Source organism: Puccinia triticina, chromosome 6A (assembly GCF_026914185.1).
Source record: "Puccinia triticina chromosome 6A, complete sequence".
NCBI classification, from domain to species: domain Eukaryota; kingdom Fungi; phylum Basidiomycota; class Pucciniomycetes; order Pucciniales; family Pucciniaceae; genus Puccinia; species Puccinia triticina.
The window spans coordinates 3,560,076-3,580,480 of NC_070563.1; the positions used below are offsets into that span (position 1 = coordinate 3,560,076).

General features: G+C 46.8%; 1 protein-coding gene across 1 annotated transcript; it reads left to right on the forward strand.

Annotated features, from left to right (window-relative positions):
- Positions 1-14,274: 14,274 nt before the first annotated feature.
- PtA15_6A434 (uncharacterized protein) lies at positions 14,275-17,318 on the forward strand (the record flags this gene model as incomplete). The annotated part of the gene is made up of 6 exons (XM_053170139.1): positions 14,275-14,422; positions 15,930-15,998; positions 16,071-16,163; positions 16,258-16,380; positions 16,465-16,551; positions 16,660-17,318. 6 exons carry the CDS (start codon positions 14,275-14,277, stop codon positions 17,316-17,318), a joined length of 1,179 nt encoding a protein of 392 aa, XP_053021360.1.
- Positions 17,319-20,405: the final 3,087 nt, after the last annotated feature.

The window sequence follows — 20,405 nt, forward strand, 5'->3', positions numbered from 1 at the left end:
TGAGTTGTTTAAATCCCTTTCAATACCCCTTTCATCATTCAGGTTTACATACCCCTTTGATTTTTACATATCCCTTTCATGTGCAAATACCCCTTACTGCACATCCCCCTTTCATGCATGAATACCCCTTTCATGCATACATACCCCTTTCATCATGTGTACATATCCCTTTTATGTGTTAATACACCTCATCACATTCCCCTTTCATGTGTACATATTTCTTTCATCTGTACATATCCCTTTCATGTGTACATACCCTTTTTATGTTATTCTGGCTGGATTCAATGGCGCATGGAGTGTTTAATAAAAGAAAACAAAAGGGTGCTCAGGGAGATGCTCATTTGCCTCAGCCTACTGCATGAGCACTACAGCATGTTCAACATTGAAATGCTGAACAAGGTACACACTTGATCAAGGTGCACCAGCACGGAATTTGAGTGCTTGACTCCAGCTTGAGCTGAGCCTTGATTGAAGCTTGCTGCATCTCAACTGCAAGCAGTTTCTAGAGTTTTTCTTGCAGTGGCTTGAGCTTTTTGGCGATTGGGGTTGAAGGCGAATCAGAATCGTCAGAATCAATGTTGACAGGAATAGAAGAGCTGGGCTGCCCAGCCTCTTGCGAGATCACACCAGGCCGGGAGGCTGAGGGTGAGGTGGAAGATTCAGTTGAAGCCTGGTGGGTCGTCGTTTTCTTTTGGGCCTTTTTCTTGGTCGCCATGGTGTTGAGTCTTGACGTTGCAGGCGGCAGGCCGGGGATATACGGGCTTACCTGGGATGTTGGTGATAAACAAGCAAAGAGAGTGAGGAAAAGAAGATTCACTGGCATCCCAGGAAGGAGGCTTTTAGAGTCAAACAGAAAACACAATAAAAGCATCACTACAACTAATATGCTAATAACAAATGTATACCCAACACGTAACAGCCACCCCCTCGAAAAGACTCCGACCATTGATCAAAAATTTGAGCACAAAAACAAGCAGAAGATGAGAAAGAGTAAAAAAAAACAATAGGAGAAAAAAAATTCAATAGAAAAAAAAACCTCAGAAGATAATGAACAAACAATATTAAAGCAGAAAAAAAAAATGATAAAAAGAAATGGAGAAGGAAATCCACAAGGGCGTCCGGGACCTGTGGTTTAAGGCAAAAGAGAAACACAAGGGTGTCGTTATCTTAATCAAACAAACTCTTGTTAACAAATAAGACGGACAATTGCGGGGGGCGCATGATTGTTGCAGCTAGCGCATGCTATCCCCCCTGATACTTGCCATCGCGTATGCCACGTCCCGAGGGTGAAATTTTGAGGCTGGCTAAGATCCTCTCGAAAGGCATGGGTCCAAGTGCCTTAGTCATGACGTCCGTGAGTTGTTGGTCCGTTGGAACCCATTCAATGGCAAGCCGTTTTTGATGCAATTGTTCATTCACATAGAAATATTCACGATCTGAGTGACGTTTCCTTTTGTTGGCTGAATTGTCTTTGGAGATCTTTACTGCCGCGTTGTTATTGCACATCAATGTAGGGGTGATGGTTTGATTGGTCATGTCAAAGAACAATTCCTTCAACCACACCAAGTGGTGTGCAGCCCATCCAAGTGCCATGAATTCTGCATGACAAGTTGATGTTGCAACAGATGGTTGCCACTTACTTGCCCAGAGTATCGGCGACCCAAAGAGAGTTGTCACCGAGCCGTGAGTAGACCTGGCGAACTCGCCACCCCAATTAGCATCCACCCACGTTAGCATCCTGTTATCATCCTTATGAGGCTCGATCACGAGTTCTCGACACCCATAAGCTTTGATGTACCCTAGAGCTTGTTGCACTGCCGCCCAATGACGCTTGACAGGAGCCTTAGAGAAACAAGACAAGAAACCAACGGCAAACAACAGATCCGGACGCGTAGCTACGGCTAGATAATTCAGCGAGCCAACAATGGACAAGTACCCATTGGGATTAATAACTTCCTCATCCGACTGTGATGACGTTAGGGACTTAGTGTCTTTGATCGGCACAGCACGCGGAAGAGTTGCATCGGTGGTAAAAGTCTCGAGTATCTTGCGTGTCAAGAATGGTTGATAAAGCACAATTTTGTTGACCAATGGTTGTTCAACCTTGATTCCTACAATGTTGTGAATTGCTCCCTCCCAGGTTGTCCTGAGCTTGGCCTTGAGAGCATGATGGCAGCTGAGGATGCCGTCACGACCCCGTCATCAACGTGAATCCAAACCAAAATTGTCTCGCCGCTACGCTGCATGTGATAGAATGAATCATCATAATGGCTGATGGTGAACCCAATATCTTGCATCACTTGAACAAAGTGCTTCCACCAGCACCTGCCGCCCTGCTTTGTGCCATAAAGTCCCTTGTCCAGCTTCAGAGACTTCCCACGGTGCTCCTCCGGCACAATCATGCCGTCCGGTATCTTGATCCAGATGTCTTCATCAATCTCGCCGTGCAGGTATGCCACCGTAATATTGAAAGATTCAATTGACCACCCGTTCGCAGTAGCCACCGTGAACAGCATCCGGAGTGAAGCAAAAGTCGCCGTAGGAGCCCAAGTATTGTGATAGTCTTGACCAAAGATTTGACTGAAACCGCGGACAATATACCTTGCCTTGTATTTTTTGATTGTTCCATCCTGGTTTCTATTAATGTCAAACAGCCAGCGGGCATCAGTCTCCTTTCTGCCAGGGGGCACGTGTTTGAAGTGCCAAACTTTCATGCTCCAGATGTTAGACAGTTTGGTATCCACAGCGTCTGCCCATTGGTCCCTGTCCTTGCGCGCAACTGCCCGAGCATAATTTCGCAGCAGAAGCTGACTTTGAGTTATAGTTGAGAGTCCCGTCTTCTCAGGGGACTGCGCCTCAATGATTTTCTCGGCAGATTCCGTGCCAAGCACCAAAGCAGCATTGAAAATCATGGGAGAAGTCTCTTCAGTATTCAGTAGTCTGTCAATAGACCGTCGCACTGGCGGATTGCTCGAATCTTTTGTCAGTTCCTCATTGTGTCCAGGTATACAAAGAGCATCATTGTTGGTTGCCGTAGGTTCCGGCCCGTTGTTAAGAATTCTGTTCACAGAGTTTGAAGTTGTTGGAGTAGTGCGTACGGGTTCAGGAGGATTAATAGAAGATTGATTCAAATAAGGAAATGTGGCAATGGAGGACTCGAAGAAGGTATTGTTTGTAGGTACCCAAAAAATCCAACCTTTGCCTCCTTGCACATAACCAACCAAGTTACAACGCCACGCTTGTTGGTCGGTCTTCTTCTTGTGGTAGAGATCGGGTTTGTGGACAAATGCTACTTCACCAAAAGTCCGTAGGCAATCAAAAATTGGTTTTTTACCAAACATGAGCTCAAGCGGTGTTTTGTCGCCAGTGAGTGAATTTATTAAGCAATTGTGTGTGAAATACCCCCAGAGATAAGCAAATCCCCAGAACTTTAAGGGGAGTCCCGAAGAGATCAGAGCCGTCCGCGCCATTTCACCCACGGTTTGGTGGAGACGTTCAGCCGCCCCATTTTGTCCCGGCTCATACGGCATTGAGTGTTGGTGCTTGATTCCCTTGTCTTGAAGCCAACCAATGAATGCCTTAGACGTAAATTCACCACCACCATCCGTTCAAAATTGCTTGAGTTTCTTTCCGGTGAGCCGCTCCATCCGCTTGATGTACCATTTAAATTTCAAGCACACATCACTTTTGGCTTTGATCAAGAAACCTTCCGAGTAAGTCGTTGCCAAGTCCCTGAAGACAACTAAGTACTTGACGCCGCTAAATCCCTCGACAAATGGGCCCAGTACATCCGACACAATGGTGTCCATAGGGCACAATGCCGGCTCATCAGACAGACGATTGCCCCGGACCCGCTTACTTTTGCTGACAAGACAGTCTTTGCATACAAATTCCTTGTTCATTAACTTCTCAGGTAATCCTGGCAGACTTCCGATGGCACACATCTTAATGATTCTCTTCAAGCTTACATGCCCAAGTCGTCGATGCCACATCAGAGCATCAGAATTTTTAATGTTAATATTGCAAGCCGTGATTTCTGGGAGGATACTTGGAGAACTGGAAGGAGGAACAACAACAATAGGAAAGGAAGATTTGTCGATAATTGCTGGTATTTGCCATTGTCGATTGATTGCAAAGGACTGTAATGAGAAGCCATTGTTAGGTTCAGCTATAGGGAGAAAGGATTGGCCACTGGTTTGTCTTCTAGTATGAAGTAAATTGCTAGATGGGGAGATTTTGAGGATCTCTCCCCGGCTCCCCTTTGTTCTAGGGAGCTGTGACATGTGTATACAAAGAGGTAACATGTCCCTGGGCGGTCTATGGCGCGCGGGCGCAGCTCATAACACTATCCCGCCCTTAACGCCCAAGCCCCCGGCTCTGCGTCCTCTTTCCTGGGCAGCATTAAAAAACCCATTTGGGAAAAAGCTCAACCCTTCACTTAAATCTCCTTGATCTCCTGTGTCTCTTTGCCGTGTTGGGAAATTTGTTGTTGAAAATTTGAACTTTATTGCTGCAATGTTTCAGGTGTTTGATTGGTTCCCACAAATTTTCCGCCGGTCTGAATCCTTTCCACGCCACTGGGTACTCCTTGTTTTTTCTCCTTTGTCTACAATCGAGTATCTCTTCAACCTCCCATTCCTCTTCTCCTTCCACTGTGACTGGGCCCGGCTCTTCTTGCGCGCATCCATCAATCGTGTCTGGTGCAAACTTCTTAAGAACTGAGACGTGGAAATTGGGGTGTACTCTTTTCATGGAGTCAGGTAATGTTAGCGTATACACTGACTGTGAGAGCTTAGCAGAAATAGGAAATGGGCCTAGCCATTGATGTGACAATTTAGGGCTAGGTCTTGTTGTTGATATGTTCTTGCTGCTCAGCCATACTGCATCGCCAACCTGCCACGTCAGAGTTTTCCGGACTTTCTTGTTGAATTGCGCCGCCATCAATGTCTGTGCCGCCTCCAGTCCCGCCGCTAGCTCTTCTTGTACTCTCCCCAGCAATTGCAGTCTTGCTTCCACCGCTGGCAGGCATTGCTCCGGTGATGGGATACCACTGAATGTCAAGTCGAATCCGTAATTAGCTTTGAACGGTGACATCCCCATTGAAACATGATTGTGGTTGTTGTGCGCGAATTTGGCGGTTGCTAGCAAGGGCTCCCAATCGTCTTGATGATATCCGATAAAGTGTCTTAAGTATTGCTCGACTGCCTTATTAACAATTTTGGATTGCCCGTCCGTCCTTGGGTGATAGGCCGTTGACGGGCATAGCCTAATACCTATCTGTTTACTGAGTTCCCGAGTAATCTGAGAGATAAAGATGCTACCACGATCCAAGACAATCGTTTTGGGCGTCCCGTGGAGTTTCCATACGTGACGGGTCATCAAATCTGCTAGTTCCGTGGCTGTAGCCGTCTTGTTGCATGGTATAAAGTGGGTCATTTTAGTCAACCTGTCTACTACTGTTAAGATACTGTCTTTGCCATTTGACTCCAGCAAGTCGGTGATCAAGTCGTATGAGATATCCGTCCACGGTCCCGCGGGGATTGGGAGTGGCTCTAGTAGTCCAAACGGTTTCTGTGTGGAAGCCTTCACTCGTTGGCACGAATCGCAGCCTTTGACGTATTGGTTAACAAATTTTTTCTGTGCGGGCCAGTTGAAACATCGCCTAACTAGCTCCAGTTTCTTTGCCTGTCCCGGGTGGCCCGCTGGCCTTGAGTCATGCCGACTCTTGACTATCGCCCTTTTCAGATTGTCATCCCCAGGTACTTCAATACGTCCATTGCAGTACAGGACTCCATCTTTGTACGAGTACTTTGAGTCTGGATCAACTCGTCCTGCCCGGAAATCATCAACCAAAGACATCAGCTTTTCATCATGTTGGGTTGCCACACAAATCTGACTTATCAAGTCTTCATCTGACGGGATCAACTTCTCGGTGATTCTTTCCTCCGGTTCCCCATTCATGTCGACTCCCAGTATGTCCACTTGAAACCAATGATTGGCATCCTCCAGGTCGACAGACTCGTCGACAAACCACTCGTCAAACTCGGCTATGGCGGCAAATGTTTCTGGTGTTATGTTCTCGGGTCTTAGTAGTTGTCCAAAACTAAGCTTCTCCGCGTCTGATGGTGCTAAGTCGGGGCGCCGTGACAACGCGTCCCGCTTGGTTGATTGTCTGCCAGGCCTGAATATGATTTTGAAGTCAAAGTTTCCTAACGTCTCTGCCCATCTGGCCTGCCGTCGGCTCAGACTCTTGCTAACCATGAAGCCTTCTAGATTGCAATGGTCGGTGTAGATGATCGCCTTCAGTCGATTGGGGTTTCCTTCCAGATAGTGTCGCCACTCCTTAAAGGCCGCCACTATCGCCAAAAGCTCCTTGTCAAATATCTCATAGTTCCGTTCTGCTTGAATGAGGGATCGGGATAAGTATGCAACTGGATGGAGTTTGTTATCCTTGTCGCACACCTGTGATAGTACCGCGCCCAACGCACAATCCAAACAATTGCATTCAAGCAGGAATGTTTTGTATGGATCCGCGATTTTTAGGATGGGGGCTGTTGTAAAAGCTGTCTTGAGGGCCTCAAACGCTTTGTTGCATTCCACATCCCAAACGAAACGGGTATTTGCCTTTGTCAAGTTGTGTAGGGGTCGGGTGGTCCTGGAGAATTGTCCAATAAATCGCCGGTAGAAGTTCGCAAAGCTAATGAAGTGTTGCAATTCGGTCACATTAGCAGGAGCCGGCCACTCTGATACAGCTTTAACTTTGGTTGGATCCATTCGAACTCGGTTTTTTGATATTAGAAGTCCTAGGTATTCGACTTCCGTCCTCGAGAACTCGCACTTTTCCGGCTTGAGCCATAGCTGATGTTTACTGAGAATTCCCAAAATACTAAGGACCGCTTCTTTGTGATCCGACCCCGGTTGTGAATAGACCATGATGTTGTCAAGGTACACTGCCGTGTCCTTCCCAATACGCCCTAACAAAATATCCTGGATAAAGAACTGGAAGAAGCCAGGTGCTTTTGTTGGTCCAAAGGGCATTGTCAATGGGGCAAACTGTCCGGCTTGACACACAAAAGCTAGCTTCTCTTCGTTGCCTTCCGCTACCCGTAGGTTACCGTATGCGTTCCGTAGGTCAAGCTTTGTGAAAGTGTCAGCATTAAGTAAGCTGTCCACTAGGTCCATTGTGAGCGGTAGGGGATATTTGTTTTTTACAGTGATTGCGTTCAGCTTCCTGTAGTCAAAGCATGGGCGTAAATTCCCGTCCTTCTTTCCTGTGAACAACACCGGGGCCACCCATGGAGATGTCGTCCGCCGTATAGTACCGCTGTTCAGTCCCTCTTGGATCATCTTATCCAGAGCCTTGTTCTCTGCTGGTGAAAATGGGATTATACGGCTAGCTTGCGGGAGGGCGCCCGGTATGAGGTCTACTCGGAAATCGTATTTCCCTCTTGGCGGCAGCCGTTGCACATTGGATTTCCGGAACATGCTGATGTACTGATGATATCGACGTGGTACTAGCTCCTCCACTGTCTTGGCTCCAACGGAGTTCTGGAGGGCCTCAGCAGCCAGCCGGGCCAAAGTAGACCACGCGGCCTTTGCCGCCATGACTTCCGTGGATGGTGATTCTATTGTTGGGATTGGAGATCAAGGTCCTGATGTTAAATGTCCTGGAAAGTGTACCCGCTTGCCAGTTGTTCCTACTTGGGTCAATGGAGATAATGGTGTAAAGGACTCACATTGCGGGGGTGTTTTACCGCACTTAGTGCGCACCCCCTTGTCAAAAATCCTCGCTTGCCTCACTACGGGCTCCTCCCCGTCCTGTGAAGTTGTTTGCGGATATGACGACACCGTCTCGGCGGCGGCGATTGTCCCTTCCCCGGGTCTCAGGTCCATTGGCTCCGGTTCCTGTGAAAGCGGTCCTAAAATGTGTGCCCGCTTGCCAGTTGTTCCTAAACTACTGGGAGTGGAGAATTTTGCAATGGACTCACATTGCGGGGGTGTTGTACCGCACGTAGTGCGCACCCCCTCGTCAGTAGTCCTCTCTAGCCTCACTACGGGCTCCTCCCCGTCCTGTGAGGTTGTTTTCAGACATGAAAACACTGCTTTGGCAGTGGCAATCTCTGTGTTGGTGGTTCAAAATTTTCAGTTCCTCCAATCAATCAAATTTCCGTGGTGTTTGATCCAAGGCATTCCCAGAATGCCGTCGTAAGAGTCCTTTGGTTTGGTAACAATGAGTGTGCGTGGGGTGGGGTCGGAGTCTAAACATAGTTCTACCTCTCGGGATGACCTGCTCGTGGATCCATCGAATCCCGATGTGTTTCTCACTGACTGGGATTCTCTGAGTGTGAGCCGCTTGTGTGCGGCAAAAGAATTGCTTAATACGTCGTGGGTTTCTCCTGAGTCGATGAGGAAGGTGGCAGTGGCACTGGTGGTTATGGCTGGAGGGGGTTGTAGTTGTGAAATTGAAATAGAGATGAATAGTCTCGGATCAATTGCGCTAATAGATGTCATTCTACAAGCTCCTAATTTAACTACAACATTCCCTTCTCCGCTTTGGTGAGGCATAACCTTCACTCCCAAGCGGCGCCATTTTTTGACTCGTCTGCCCTCCCTTCTGAACTGCTCGTCCCCGGGTCCACCAACATTCGCTTGATTTGCTCCTTAAGTTCCGCAATCCGCACAGCTGCCTTCCCCTTCCCCTTCTTCGGTCTTTCCGGGCACTCGCGCGAAATGTGGCCCCGTTCCCCGCAATGAAAACATTGCCCTGTCTTCATCATTCTGCTCTTGTCCTCGGCGGATAGCGGGCCACGTAGTGCTGACAGGTCCATGGCATTCGGGTCCGCCGTCGTGGTGCTTGTCTCCGCTCCATTCTTGGCGCCACCCAGTTTGTTGTTGATCTTCAGCGCTAAGTTCAAAACCTTGGCCAGTGTGCTGAATTGGGTCCGGGAGATCACCAGCGCGAGTCGAATCTCTCTCTTCAGTCCTTGGGTGTAGTGACTAACGAGGGTAGTCGCCTCGCATCCAGCGTCTTGCGCGTAGATCAGAAATTGGTGGGTGTAGTGGGACACTGATCTGGTTTGCTTCAGGAGTCGGAGGGCCCTCTCGGCCTTGGTCTTTTGTTTGGTATCATAGTACATCGCCTGGAAGCCGTCCGTGAATTCTTTGTAGGTGACTGGGTGTTTGGGTTGGGATTGGCATGCTCGCAGCATCAGTGGTTTGGCCCAGCTGCTAGCCTGACCGGTTAAGTAGGATAGCGCAAAGATGACCTTTGAGCAATCGTCCGGGAATGCGGTGGGGTTGGCAACTATGTAAAGGCTGACCTGACTTGCATAGACCTCAGCTTTGACGCCTCTTGACCCATTGAACTTGTTGGGTACTCCAATCTTTGGGCCCCTTGCGGCTAGTGGAGGTTGAGCCACTGCTGGTTCGGCAACTCGGACCTGTTCTTTGGCTTGTTGGCGGTGTCAGAATTTGAGCTTTTTGGTCCGCTCACTTTCTGTTGTTCCTGTTCCCTGTTCCTGTTCCAGTACCTGTTCCTGTTCCCTGTCCCCGTCCCAGTTCCTGTTCCTGTTCCTGTCCCCAGTTACCGTCCCCAGTTCCAGTTCCAGTTACTAGCTGTTACATGTCTAGTTTTTGTTGTTGTGTGTTACATGCTGTTAGGCCCCCTCTGGATCTTGTGCAGGGGGCTCTCTAGTTGTGTGTTACGTGTCTGCTCCTCAGATGAGTAAGGAAGATCATTGAGTCTGAGCCAAAAACACTCTAGCCCTTCCTGAGCCATCAACCTTTAGCAAAGCTCCTCGGTCAACCCCTCCTCCTCGCCTCTCAAGCTCCCCGTCCTCAAGTGAAATCTCAATCCCCGTCCTCAAGTGAAATCTCAACATGTTGAGATTTCACTTGAGGACGGGGAGCTTGAGAGGCAAGGAGGAGGGCTGACCGAGGAGCTTTGCTAAAGGTTGATGGCTCAGGAAGGGCCAGAGTGTTTTTGGCTCAGACTCAATGATCTTCCTTACTCATCTGAGGAGCGGACACGTAACACACAACTAGAGAGCCCCCTGCACAAGATCCAGAGGGGGCCTAACAGCATGTAACACACAACAACAAAAACTAGACATGTAACAGCTAGTAACTGGAACTGGACAGGAACTGGAACTGGGGACGGTAACTGGGGACAGGGACAGGAACTGGAACTGGGAACAGGAACTGGGACGGGGACAGGGAACAGGAACAGGTACTGGAACAGGAACAGGGAACAGGAACAACGGAAAGTGAGCGGACCAAAAAGCTCAAATTCTGACAGGCAGGCCGCTTTGGCTGCCTGTCTTGCGACCTTGGCCTCTTGTTGTTCGTCCTCCGCCTGTCTTCTTAAGGCTCTCTCTTTGTTTATGACCGCCATCAAGTCGGCTAGTTGTTGCTGGAGAGCCCCAGGGTCCATGTTTTCTGGTCGTCTGTTTCTTCTTGATCCGTGGTTTTGGTTTGGTTCTTCAGTGATGTTTGGTCTTCATCCCTTTATGTAGATCTAGCAATATGTTAGGTTCAGCTATAGTAAGAAAGGATCGGCCACTGGTTTGTCTTCTAGTATGAAGTAAATTGCTAGATGGGGAGAGTTTGAGGATCTCTCCCCGGCTCCCCTTTGTGCTAGGGAGCTGTGGCATGTGTATACAAAGAGGTAACATGTCCCTGGGCGGTCTATGGCGCGCGGGCGCAGCTCATAACAGCCATTTGGGAAGGAAACAGAAGCGTGTCCTCGATCACTGACAGAAAGTTTACCCCCACCAAGCCAAAGTGTTTCCGCCGAGAGGAGAGTGCAAGAGGCATCCGGACTGAAATAAACATTGTTGAAGGTGATCGATCCAGATTTATTGCTGAGCTTCATCTTCCCAACTACAGTGACAAAGGATTGAGGGGCGTGAGTGGCAACAGTGAGAGGAATTGGAACTGATAATGTACGTCGATCAAACAATAGGGAAAGATCGTTTGTGAAAGTGTGGGAAGCGCTCGAATCTAAACCTAAGAGTTGTCCTCCCCGCTGGATGATGAAGTCGACCTCCTCCTGAGTAACCGGTTCGGTCAACTCGTCCAAGGTGATAGACTGTAGAACTGCAGCTTTGGGAACATTGGTGATTGGTCCCCCGTTGGGCATGTCCAGGCTATGCCCCTGCACATTGGTTTGAGGCGGTGCCAAAGCCCCTCTGAAAGGGTTATTGGTGGCAGAAGGCCCACTGCGAAAGGGATTATTAGCTCCACCTCCTGAGGGGTTCCCCGAAGACTTACCACACTCCGCAGTGGAGTGCGAGCTCGATTTGCAGCGGTAACACCATTTAGAGTTGCCGGTGTTGTTGGACTTGGTCGACTGGCCGCCGTCATTTTGAGTAGGTTTTGAGCCGCGGTCATTGCGTGTATCGCCCCCATCTCGCCGATGTTGATGAAAAAGCGTGAGATCCGTTTTAGCCAAACGCACCAGCTCAGTATTCTTGACCTCAGTATCCCCGCGACCCATGCGTTGATCAATTTGCCTTGCCACATTGACAAAAGGGTGGGACTCAAGGTTGGGAAGCGTGAGGTGAAAGAGTCTTCGGTGAGTGCGAAACCGGAGCGGAAAAGTTGCTTGCACATATTCTCAATTCAACGGAAGTGGGCGTCAATGCTTGCCGACCAATCGAAGTGATTGAATTTGAGTTCCAGCATCTCTTTGACTAGTGCCAAGTGAGCCGTGCAACTCCGCAAGGTGAATGTGTCTGAAATGAGTTTGAGAGCTCCCAAACCGGAGGATTGTTCAGCGACGCTCGCCTTGAGGTTGTCGTCGAGCAAATAGATGATTGCCGTCTTCAACAGGTTGTCCTTGGTGTTGTCCAAAACCAGATCCGGTCCAGCTAGGGAGATTGCTCGACCAATCGTGCCTCCGACCGCTTGCTGCACCATGATCAGCCAGGTGGTGTAATTTGCACCATCGATTGCAAGTTTTGGAACGCTGACAAGCCACTTGTGGAGTAAGGCATTGAGCTCACGCGCTGAGGGCTGATCTTGAATCGCCGGGGCCGCCAGGGCCGCTGGGGTAGTCGCTGCATTCAACGCCCGTTGTAGTCGTTGAAAAGTGATGAACTGTCGTACCGTCTCGTCATCGAGAACGAGTTTCTCCCCAGACGTAGATGAGGAAGGTTGTTTCTGGCGGCTTGACTGTTCCGGGGTGGGCGGATGAAGCGAGATAGCTGGCGCAGGGGACTTGCCTTTGTCCTTGGAAGCAGGGCCGGCATTGTTTGATGAGGATGAAGAAAGGCCTGCACCCGCCAAGGATGGCGGCCTATTATCGGCTCCCTTTGAAGTAGAAGTCACACTGTTGAATAGTGCCTCCATCCGTTGCGCACTGGTCGGTTGCCCCGATTCTAAAGGATGAGCGGGATTGGATGATGAGGAGTGGGTAGGAAAGATGGGTTGAGAAGTATGGCGTCCCCGCGAAGTTGACCTCGCATTTAAGGCAGATCTCCCTTCGCGATCGCCGTCTCGATTGCCAGAGCGGTTGTCCGACATTACGGATGTGATATTGGAATTGATCGATTCAATTGGTATTCGCAAGGCGGACTCTCTAAAAAAAACGCCTTGAACTCTTAGCGAGAGAGAGGGCTCATAATCTCTAATGCTCTAGCCTGGGATGTCGGTGATAAACAAGCAAAGAGAGTGAATTTCAGTCTACAAGAGAGGAAAAAAAAGAAAAAAAAGAAAAAAAAGAAATCAATGAAATCAATGAAAGTGATGAGAGTGTAACAATCGGGCTTACCTGGGATGTCGGTGATAAACAAGCAAAGAGAGTGAGGAAAAGAAGATTCCCCGGCATCCCAGGAAGGAGGCTTTTAGAGTCAAACAGAAAACACAATAAAAGCATCACTACAACTAATATGCTAATAACAAATGTATACCCAACACGTAACACTTTGGAGGTTGCTTCGCTCCCCCGAGGAGGGAATTAGCTAAGTTAGCTCGAGGTGATTTTTTGAATGCAACCGCTCACTTCGAAGGTCACCCAAAGGAAAACCTTAAAAGTGCGTCCGGGGTGTAGGCAAGGAAGGCGGGTGCGCCTCCTGCGTCTCGCCTCCAGAACGGGTGGTAACCCGTCTGGTATCTGTAGCCCGGCTACACCGACTACTTTGACTCTCCCAATTTTCAGCTCAAGAACCAATCGCACACTTCGCCGTTGGTTCTCCAGCTCCACAAGTACTACACTTGTCAATTCCCTTGTGTGCATCCTCTGCCTCACATACTTCTAATGGTTCCGATTTGATCTGTGAGTTCCCATGCCTGATTATCCCGAACCCCCCGGGAGAAACATATTGTATGAAATGCCAGTGGACCGCAGTGAGCACGCAAGGAGATCTTGAGATGCGAGGGACACAAGAGAAAGAAAAGGAGGACTTATTCACCTATTGAGGTGAGGAAGGTACAACTAGATGAGTGGGGAAAGAGTATATACAAGCTTTAGCGTATGTAATCTAAATACAACCAAAGCTAAACCTAATTCAAGTATATACACAATCTGAGTTTCCATCTGCCGCAGTTGATGTCCTTTACTCCCGCTTGATGACAGATGTCGCTGTCCTGTCACATATCGTCCCTTCTCCTTCTTTTCCAAAAAAAGGGATCTCACCTCTTACTACATTAAAGGTGTGATTCATTTATTGCGGCACCAAGCTTTGATAACTACCAAGGCATGAGCTGAAGATTCATGACGGTTGATGGAGTAGGATTCATTAGAGACAAAGAGAGGGATGAGGAGATGAGGTCAATGTGCGCAGGGGAGGGAGGAGATGGGAAGAGCCAAGACTCTTGAGTCCTTGGCTGCTTGAGTCGGAGGTAAGAGAGCTCCTTGACTGCCCCAGTGCGTGGTCGGACGGCCAACTGTCCGAACATGCATTAGGGGGTTTCAAGGTTGACTTGCGCGTGCATGCCCCAATTTGGCGGGGGGGCTTGCATGCAAAACTGGCAAGCCGGCATTCAACATTTGAGTTGAAGACCGGCTTGCCTTGCCACGCAAGTCGGCTCATCTAGCGCTCATCCGTCGTTCCACCCTTACTCAAGTGCCAGGCTCCAGCCCTCATGTGTCACTCCTCAACACATCCGGACAGCTTCGACCCACTCAACTGCAACCCTGATCCCTGGAAAAACCATAAAAGATGGCCACCAACCCCTTGCTGTATTCCCTTCCTTGTTGAACCCAACCACTTGTCCTCACCCCCCCGTTTGCTCTTCTTTTCTTGGATTTCTTGTACGCTCTTCCCTTTCAACATGCCCCCTCAAGAACCTAACTCAGCCCGTTCAAAGACCAAGAAGAAACCAATACCTTGGGACCGCGATGGTGTCGATGGCGGCGAATCAAGCATTGAGATCGTCTTTGAATGGCTGTCGACGGGAAATAACTACGAGCAATGGCGAGGTGACAAAGAGAAAGGGAAGACACAGACCTGCCTATGCTCAGAGATTGTTTGTGAGATGAACCTCCGGGGAATCACGCATAGAGACACCTTTGACTTCGGATGAGCTGGGTCATTCGGTTGATTGTCGAAGCTCTTTCGGTGTGTCGTGCCATGGTGGAGGGGATCAATCGTTGCTGTGGTGTGGCGCTGGGTGGGGTGGGGTGATGGACAGTTGACCAACCGTGTTGAATGTATGGTGTTGCAAGCGTGTCTGGGCACATACCCAACTCCCGCTTGGCCGAGTGCCACCGGGGGTTTCAGGCGTGCCCAGGGGACTTGATAGGGCAGGATGGGCGGGTGGCAGAACTTGGCATATGCTCAAGGCCCGCTTGGCCAAGATCAAGCGATGGGCTGACAGGATCATTAATGACTTGGCACACACACTGGTTAATTACAAAACTCGGGCCCCTCTCTTTCCCTCAGAGGTCATGAAAAACAAGTTTTCAAGCACTGGAGACCTCTCCTCTTCAGGACTTCGCACATGATCAACACAGGAGCTTTCCCTCCTTGATGGTTGGTCGGTCTACAGACTAGTCATCAAGGAGGCAAACTCCCTTCATGGTGGAGATAGCCTGTATTGGTAATCAAGAAGGGAGTTTTCCCTCCTTGATGACCGGCCAACCATTGAGGAGGGAAACTTCTCTCCTCAATGGCCGGCATGTCTTTGGCGGGCGTGGCACCCTTGCTTGGCCTCGGCCCAACGGGGCTTTGTGCCAAACCTCGCCCACTTTGCAATGTGCCAAGCGCGGGTTGGGAGTGTGCCAAGCGGGCTTTGGGATTGGCCACGCGCGCTTGACCTTTTTTTGGCCGAACTTTGGCATGTGCCCAGACGGGCTTGCAACACCATAAGATGTATGCCACTTGCAGGTGGCTCAAGGTAACTTAGAATTTTGGCGGGGGGCAAGTCAATATGCAAAGTGACTTGCATGCGCGCGGGTTTTTACTTTGAATCCCACTATTGAATCAACGTGGAACCAACCCAGCCATACATGAAGGATCTCAGCCGCCAAGGCCCTGTTTGGCACTGATATAAATATAGGTGATATAATTGCCAATTAATTCAATAAAAAATACAAAATTCAACATAAAGCCTCCAAATTTTTTTTATAGGCAACCTACAGTGCTGTTCTCTTTAACTGATAACTTGGATTCAACTGATTCAGCAATCTTCAGCACCATAATACCATTATATCGCTTCATATTGGTCAAAAGTGATATAATAGTATTATGGTGCCAAAGATGGCTGAATCAGTTGAATCCAAGTTATTGGTTAAAGAGAACAGCACTGTAGGTTGCCTATAAAAAAAATTTGGAGGCTTTATGTTGAATTTTGTATTTTTTATTGAATTAATTGGCAATTATATCACCTATATTTATATCAGTGCCAAACAGGGCCCAAGATTTCAACTCCAAGGCTGACTTGTCGTTTCAGTTCTGAATATTGATATGTGATGAGTTTTATTGCAGCTGCTCGAGAAATTCAACCTGGTCAAGAAGCTGAAAATATTGGAGAACTTCAAGCTGGAGGATCAGACGGTACGTCAGAAGATTTGGAAGCATCTTTTTGTCTCTTTTGAATGCTGAAAGGTGATGATTTTCATTTTGCAGTCCGTAAAGGATTGAAACTAGCCGACAAGACTCGTTCAGAGAAATTCAGACCCGTCGAACCAACCCACGTTTTAGAAGAAAGATTCCAGTCTGGTGAGTACAATTAGTTAGAATCAATGATCAGGAGAACATCATCTGTCAAAAATGGGCATATACTAAACCTTGCATGCCAACCTTATTTTAAAAGAGTTTCTTGATAAAAGCCTCGAAGATTTGTGGATAGAAAATCTATCTGAACCAAAAAGAAGAGAAATGTCAAAAATTATGAAGGAAAATTTTGAATATATTCGAAAATATACAAATGGTGAAAGTAGGGCAAAGTTTATATGTCAAACTTGTTTCACATAGTCAGAGTCAGATGTGAAAACTGAGTCTTCATCATTATCTTCTCTAGGTGGTGAATATTTAGAAGGAGAAGTCCGGGATTTTTATAAATCAATGTCGTCCAGACAGGGTATCATGGCTTTTTACACCTCAAGTGGTGTGTAGCATTAATTTGAATCCATTGTTTCTGATCATCATAAGCAGAACACCAATACTGAATCTTTTATAATCTTAAACTCATAAAAATTGAATGAAATTAATTTAGATGAAAAAATGAAAAAACTTTCCATAGATTTCCTCAATCAAAGTCTTGAATCTTTAGGAAAGCAGTTGAGTAACAAAGACAGGGGAAAAGTTTTGAATACCATACAGGGAAGATTTGCCAAACACATTCAAGAAAAAACCTATGATGAACAACTAAGCGGCTTAATATCAAATTTGATAAAGAATAAGAAAGTGAAACTGCATTCCAATGAACCAGATGAAGACCCAATCTTAACTGAAGTGCAAAGACAAATGCTATTCAGGATTCATGACAATGAATTACTCCCTGATGGCGACAAAATGAAGACAAGCCAAGGAGTGAATTATCTTGGAAATTATAAAAAGTTACTTCATCAGATGTCAGCGGTTGAATGGCCTTTATTTGGAAAACTTTTGTCATATAGGAAAGACATCAACAAACTAAACAGTGAAGAGGAACTTCGGCCACTAGCAGAGGAATTAATGGGAATTCTGCCAAATTCAGAAGAGAAGAAAGCAATGTTGGATGCGGTGCAATATGTTGATCTTCTTGACAAGACTGAAAATCTTAGAATCATTCCTAAAAACACATTAAAAGATCTCAGTTATGATGATCATCAAATACTTCAGAATTTTGCAGTTGACCACCTTGGTCATACTATGAGGATTGAATATCAATAGTGAATTTTATTCACACTTTTTTCCCAAATTCTCTTCTTGCCTAGGTATTCATTTTATGGAATAAAAGGGTATTCATTCTCATGCATTCCATTCTTTCTAGATAAAATTGATGCATGAAATCCTATGATTTATTTTTTTGAATTTCAGATATGTAAATTTTTCTTGCTTCTTTCTCTCTCCAGACTCCTGTTATGCACTACAAACATTTATTATTTTGCCCAAAAATAAAATAAAAGTCAACATGAAAACAATAAAACAACGGACTTACTTTGCGCACTGCAGAAAACTCTTTGCGCACTGCAGGAGTCATCTTCTCGACGTCTCAGCGCCAGTGCGCGCTTCTGCCACGGCTCTTCGCGCACTGTGAATTCCCCCAAAAAAACGGCTGGCTTTTCTCAAGTTTTTTCTTCAGGAATCGAAAGAACGACCTTTTATCACCCCCCTTAAATATTCCTGAGTCATTCAGGGCTCTCCTCAACCTTAGAGAAAATTGAGAAGAAAAAACATGATTTTAATCCTGGAGGCACCAGTAATGCAGCTTCCTCTTCCCCAGTAGCCTCAAAATGTTTACAGTATGATTATGCATGCTCCAATTAATGGGCTGATCATTTTCAGAGGTTTCCCAAGCTTTTCTGTATGTCAAATAGGTATTTCTGTAATTTAAGCAGGTTGTTAAGCAGGTTGGGGTGGTGATCAACTCCCCGGTCTCCTGAGTGATGAACATAATTTTTAAGCTTTATTAATGTTATGTAGGTCTCCTGAGTGATGAAAAGAGTTTTTTTTTGAGCTTGATTAAAGTTTTGGAAGCTCTTAATTGGGTCAAAATGGTTTTTATCAAAGGAGTGTGTATTTCTCAGGCAGATTCTAAAGCAAAAAAAAAATCATACAAAAATAATTTAAGCAGTGGTGAAGCATTGGTTATGTAATTTATTCTAAATCCAAAAGAACTGGAACAACATTTGGGTCTTGAGGAAATCTCCTGTCCCATTCATCACGATTTAATTGGATTACATTTTCCCATTCCTTTGCATCCTTGCTTCTCCATTTAAACCAATGTGAACTTATATGCGGAGCAGGATAAATGCTTTCCTCAAATTGGAAAGCATTAAAGTGATACTTACCTTCAATATAAACAATGAATATTGGAGGATTGGTGGTTGGCCCGTGCGACAAAGGAAGGAAAGTCGCAATAATCAGGTTTGAAATGTGAATAACTGGTCATTGGAATGCATCGGCCAGAAGATCACCATGCCAAGGGAAGTTCATCCAATATTGTGTCGATCGGGCAGGGGAACGGAAGTAGTTGAGGTTGGATCTTAATCGGTCGAAAGGAATTGAATCAGAGATTGTTGAGATGTACTTTTGATCTTTGTAAACAGCATTTTCGTCCATCTGTTTTAACATGTCCTTCCGAATGTCAGGCCACGATCCTTCATCAAGACCCATGCTTACAGCAGCCGATCTGAAGCCGCAGTGACCGTCGCCGTCAACGTCAAATAACTTTGAGATACTACGCCTCAATCTTGCAGTAACCAAACTATAAAAAGGGTGGGCCTACCAAAAGAACATAAATGAAAAAAGAGCTTAGTCTGCATCCGCAAACGTAGGACAGAGGTCGAGGTCATATGGAAGCTTACCTGATTGAATTTTACCCATCTGTCGTCCACCTCGTCATCGTCATCCGGCTCTTTGTTTGATTCTTCAGCCTGTTTTTCCTCTTGGTTCAATTTTGCAGCATCCTCCTCCTCTTCGTCAGTTTTGGTAGCGTCATTTTTGTTGTCTTCTTGATCTGTGCTTTCGTCTGGTTTCCATTCATTCTCGTCGGGATTTTCATCCTCTTTCAAAGCTAAAGTTGCCGTGGCTTTCGCATTGGACGGTCGGACAACCCTTCCCGACCTCTGTTGTATATACATTTAGATGAGTAACAGTCTCAATCAAGGCTTGGAAAAAGGCTCACAGTTACTACCTCTAACGGGTCGGCTGGAAGCTCTTCGTCGTCGGAATTGGAATCGCTTGATTCCGCAGAGCTCTCGCTCTCCGAAATAGACCTCTTGAGTCGTTTCGATTTGCTCTATTAATTCAAGAAGGTTGCAGTGAAAGTTAGCCGCGAAAAAACTGATGTTGATGTCATTTAAAATGTGACTGACCTTCACAGCCGAGGTAGTTGACCGCTTAGTTCCAATGCAATCATTAGGCAGCTTTCGAGGTCGTCCTCGCCCTCGCTTGGGTGCAGTTGTGATGGTTCCGGGCTCCCCAGTTGAAGATTTCGTCTTTGCTGGTCGGCCTGCCTTCTTCTTGGGTTGTTGATACTCCCATGCCGAGGGATCTCGTTTCGTAGATTTCAGTGATTCTTTTTTGGACTTGTTCCCTGCTCCTTTTGGACGACCTTTGTGTGGTTGTTTGATAGGGTTTTCGAGAGGGTTCAGGACGTGTGATTGCTCGAGGAGCCGAGTGAAATCCAAGATGCAGTCGGGCTTGGCTTGCGTCGGTAGCTTCTGAAAACGCTCGTATATATCTTTCAGGAAATTTTTTTCGTAGTCTTCGTCACTGGGCGCGGAATTAGTCTGAGTTTGATCAGGGATTTCAATTTCCTGAAAAAAGGGAAACAAGGCAATCAGATGAAGCAGGGAATGAGGAAAGCAACGGAACCAAGATAGAAACATACTGATTTTTCAGGAAGATGCCACTGCATGTGAATTGAGTCAGCATCCACATAAAGACCATCTTCTTATGCTCTGGGATGCCGGTGAATAGGAAGCAAAGAAGAGTATAAGATTTCTGATGATCACGAAGCTAGAAGAGGAAAAAGAAAGTGAAAAGAGGAAAAAAAGAGAAGAAGAAAACATCACAGAACTTACCTGGGATGCCGGTGAATAGGAAGCAAAGAAGAGTGAGGAAAGAGAGTTCACCGGCACCCAGGGGAGGAGTCTTTTAGGGAATCAGAGAAACAGAATATGAGCATAAACTAAATACATATGCTAATAGTGAGACAATACACCATAACAGCCACCCCCTCGAAAAGACTCCGACACCTGATCAAAAACTTGAGCAGAAAGACAAGAAACAAAGAAACACAAGATTGGGAGT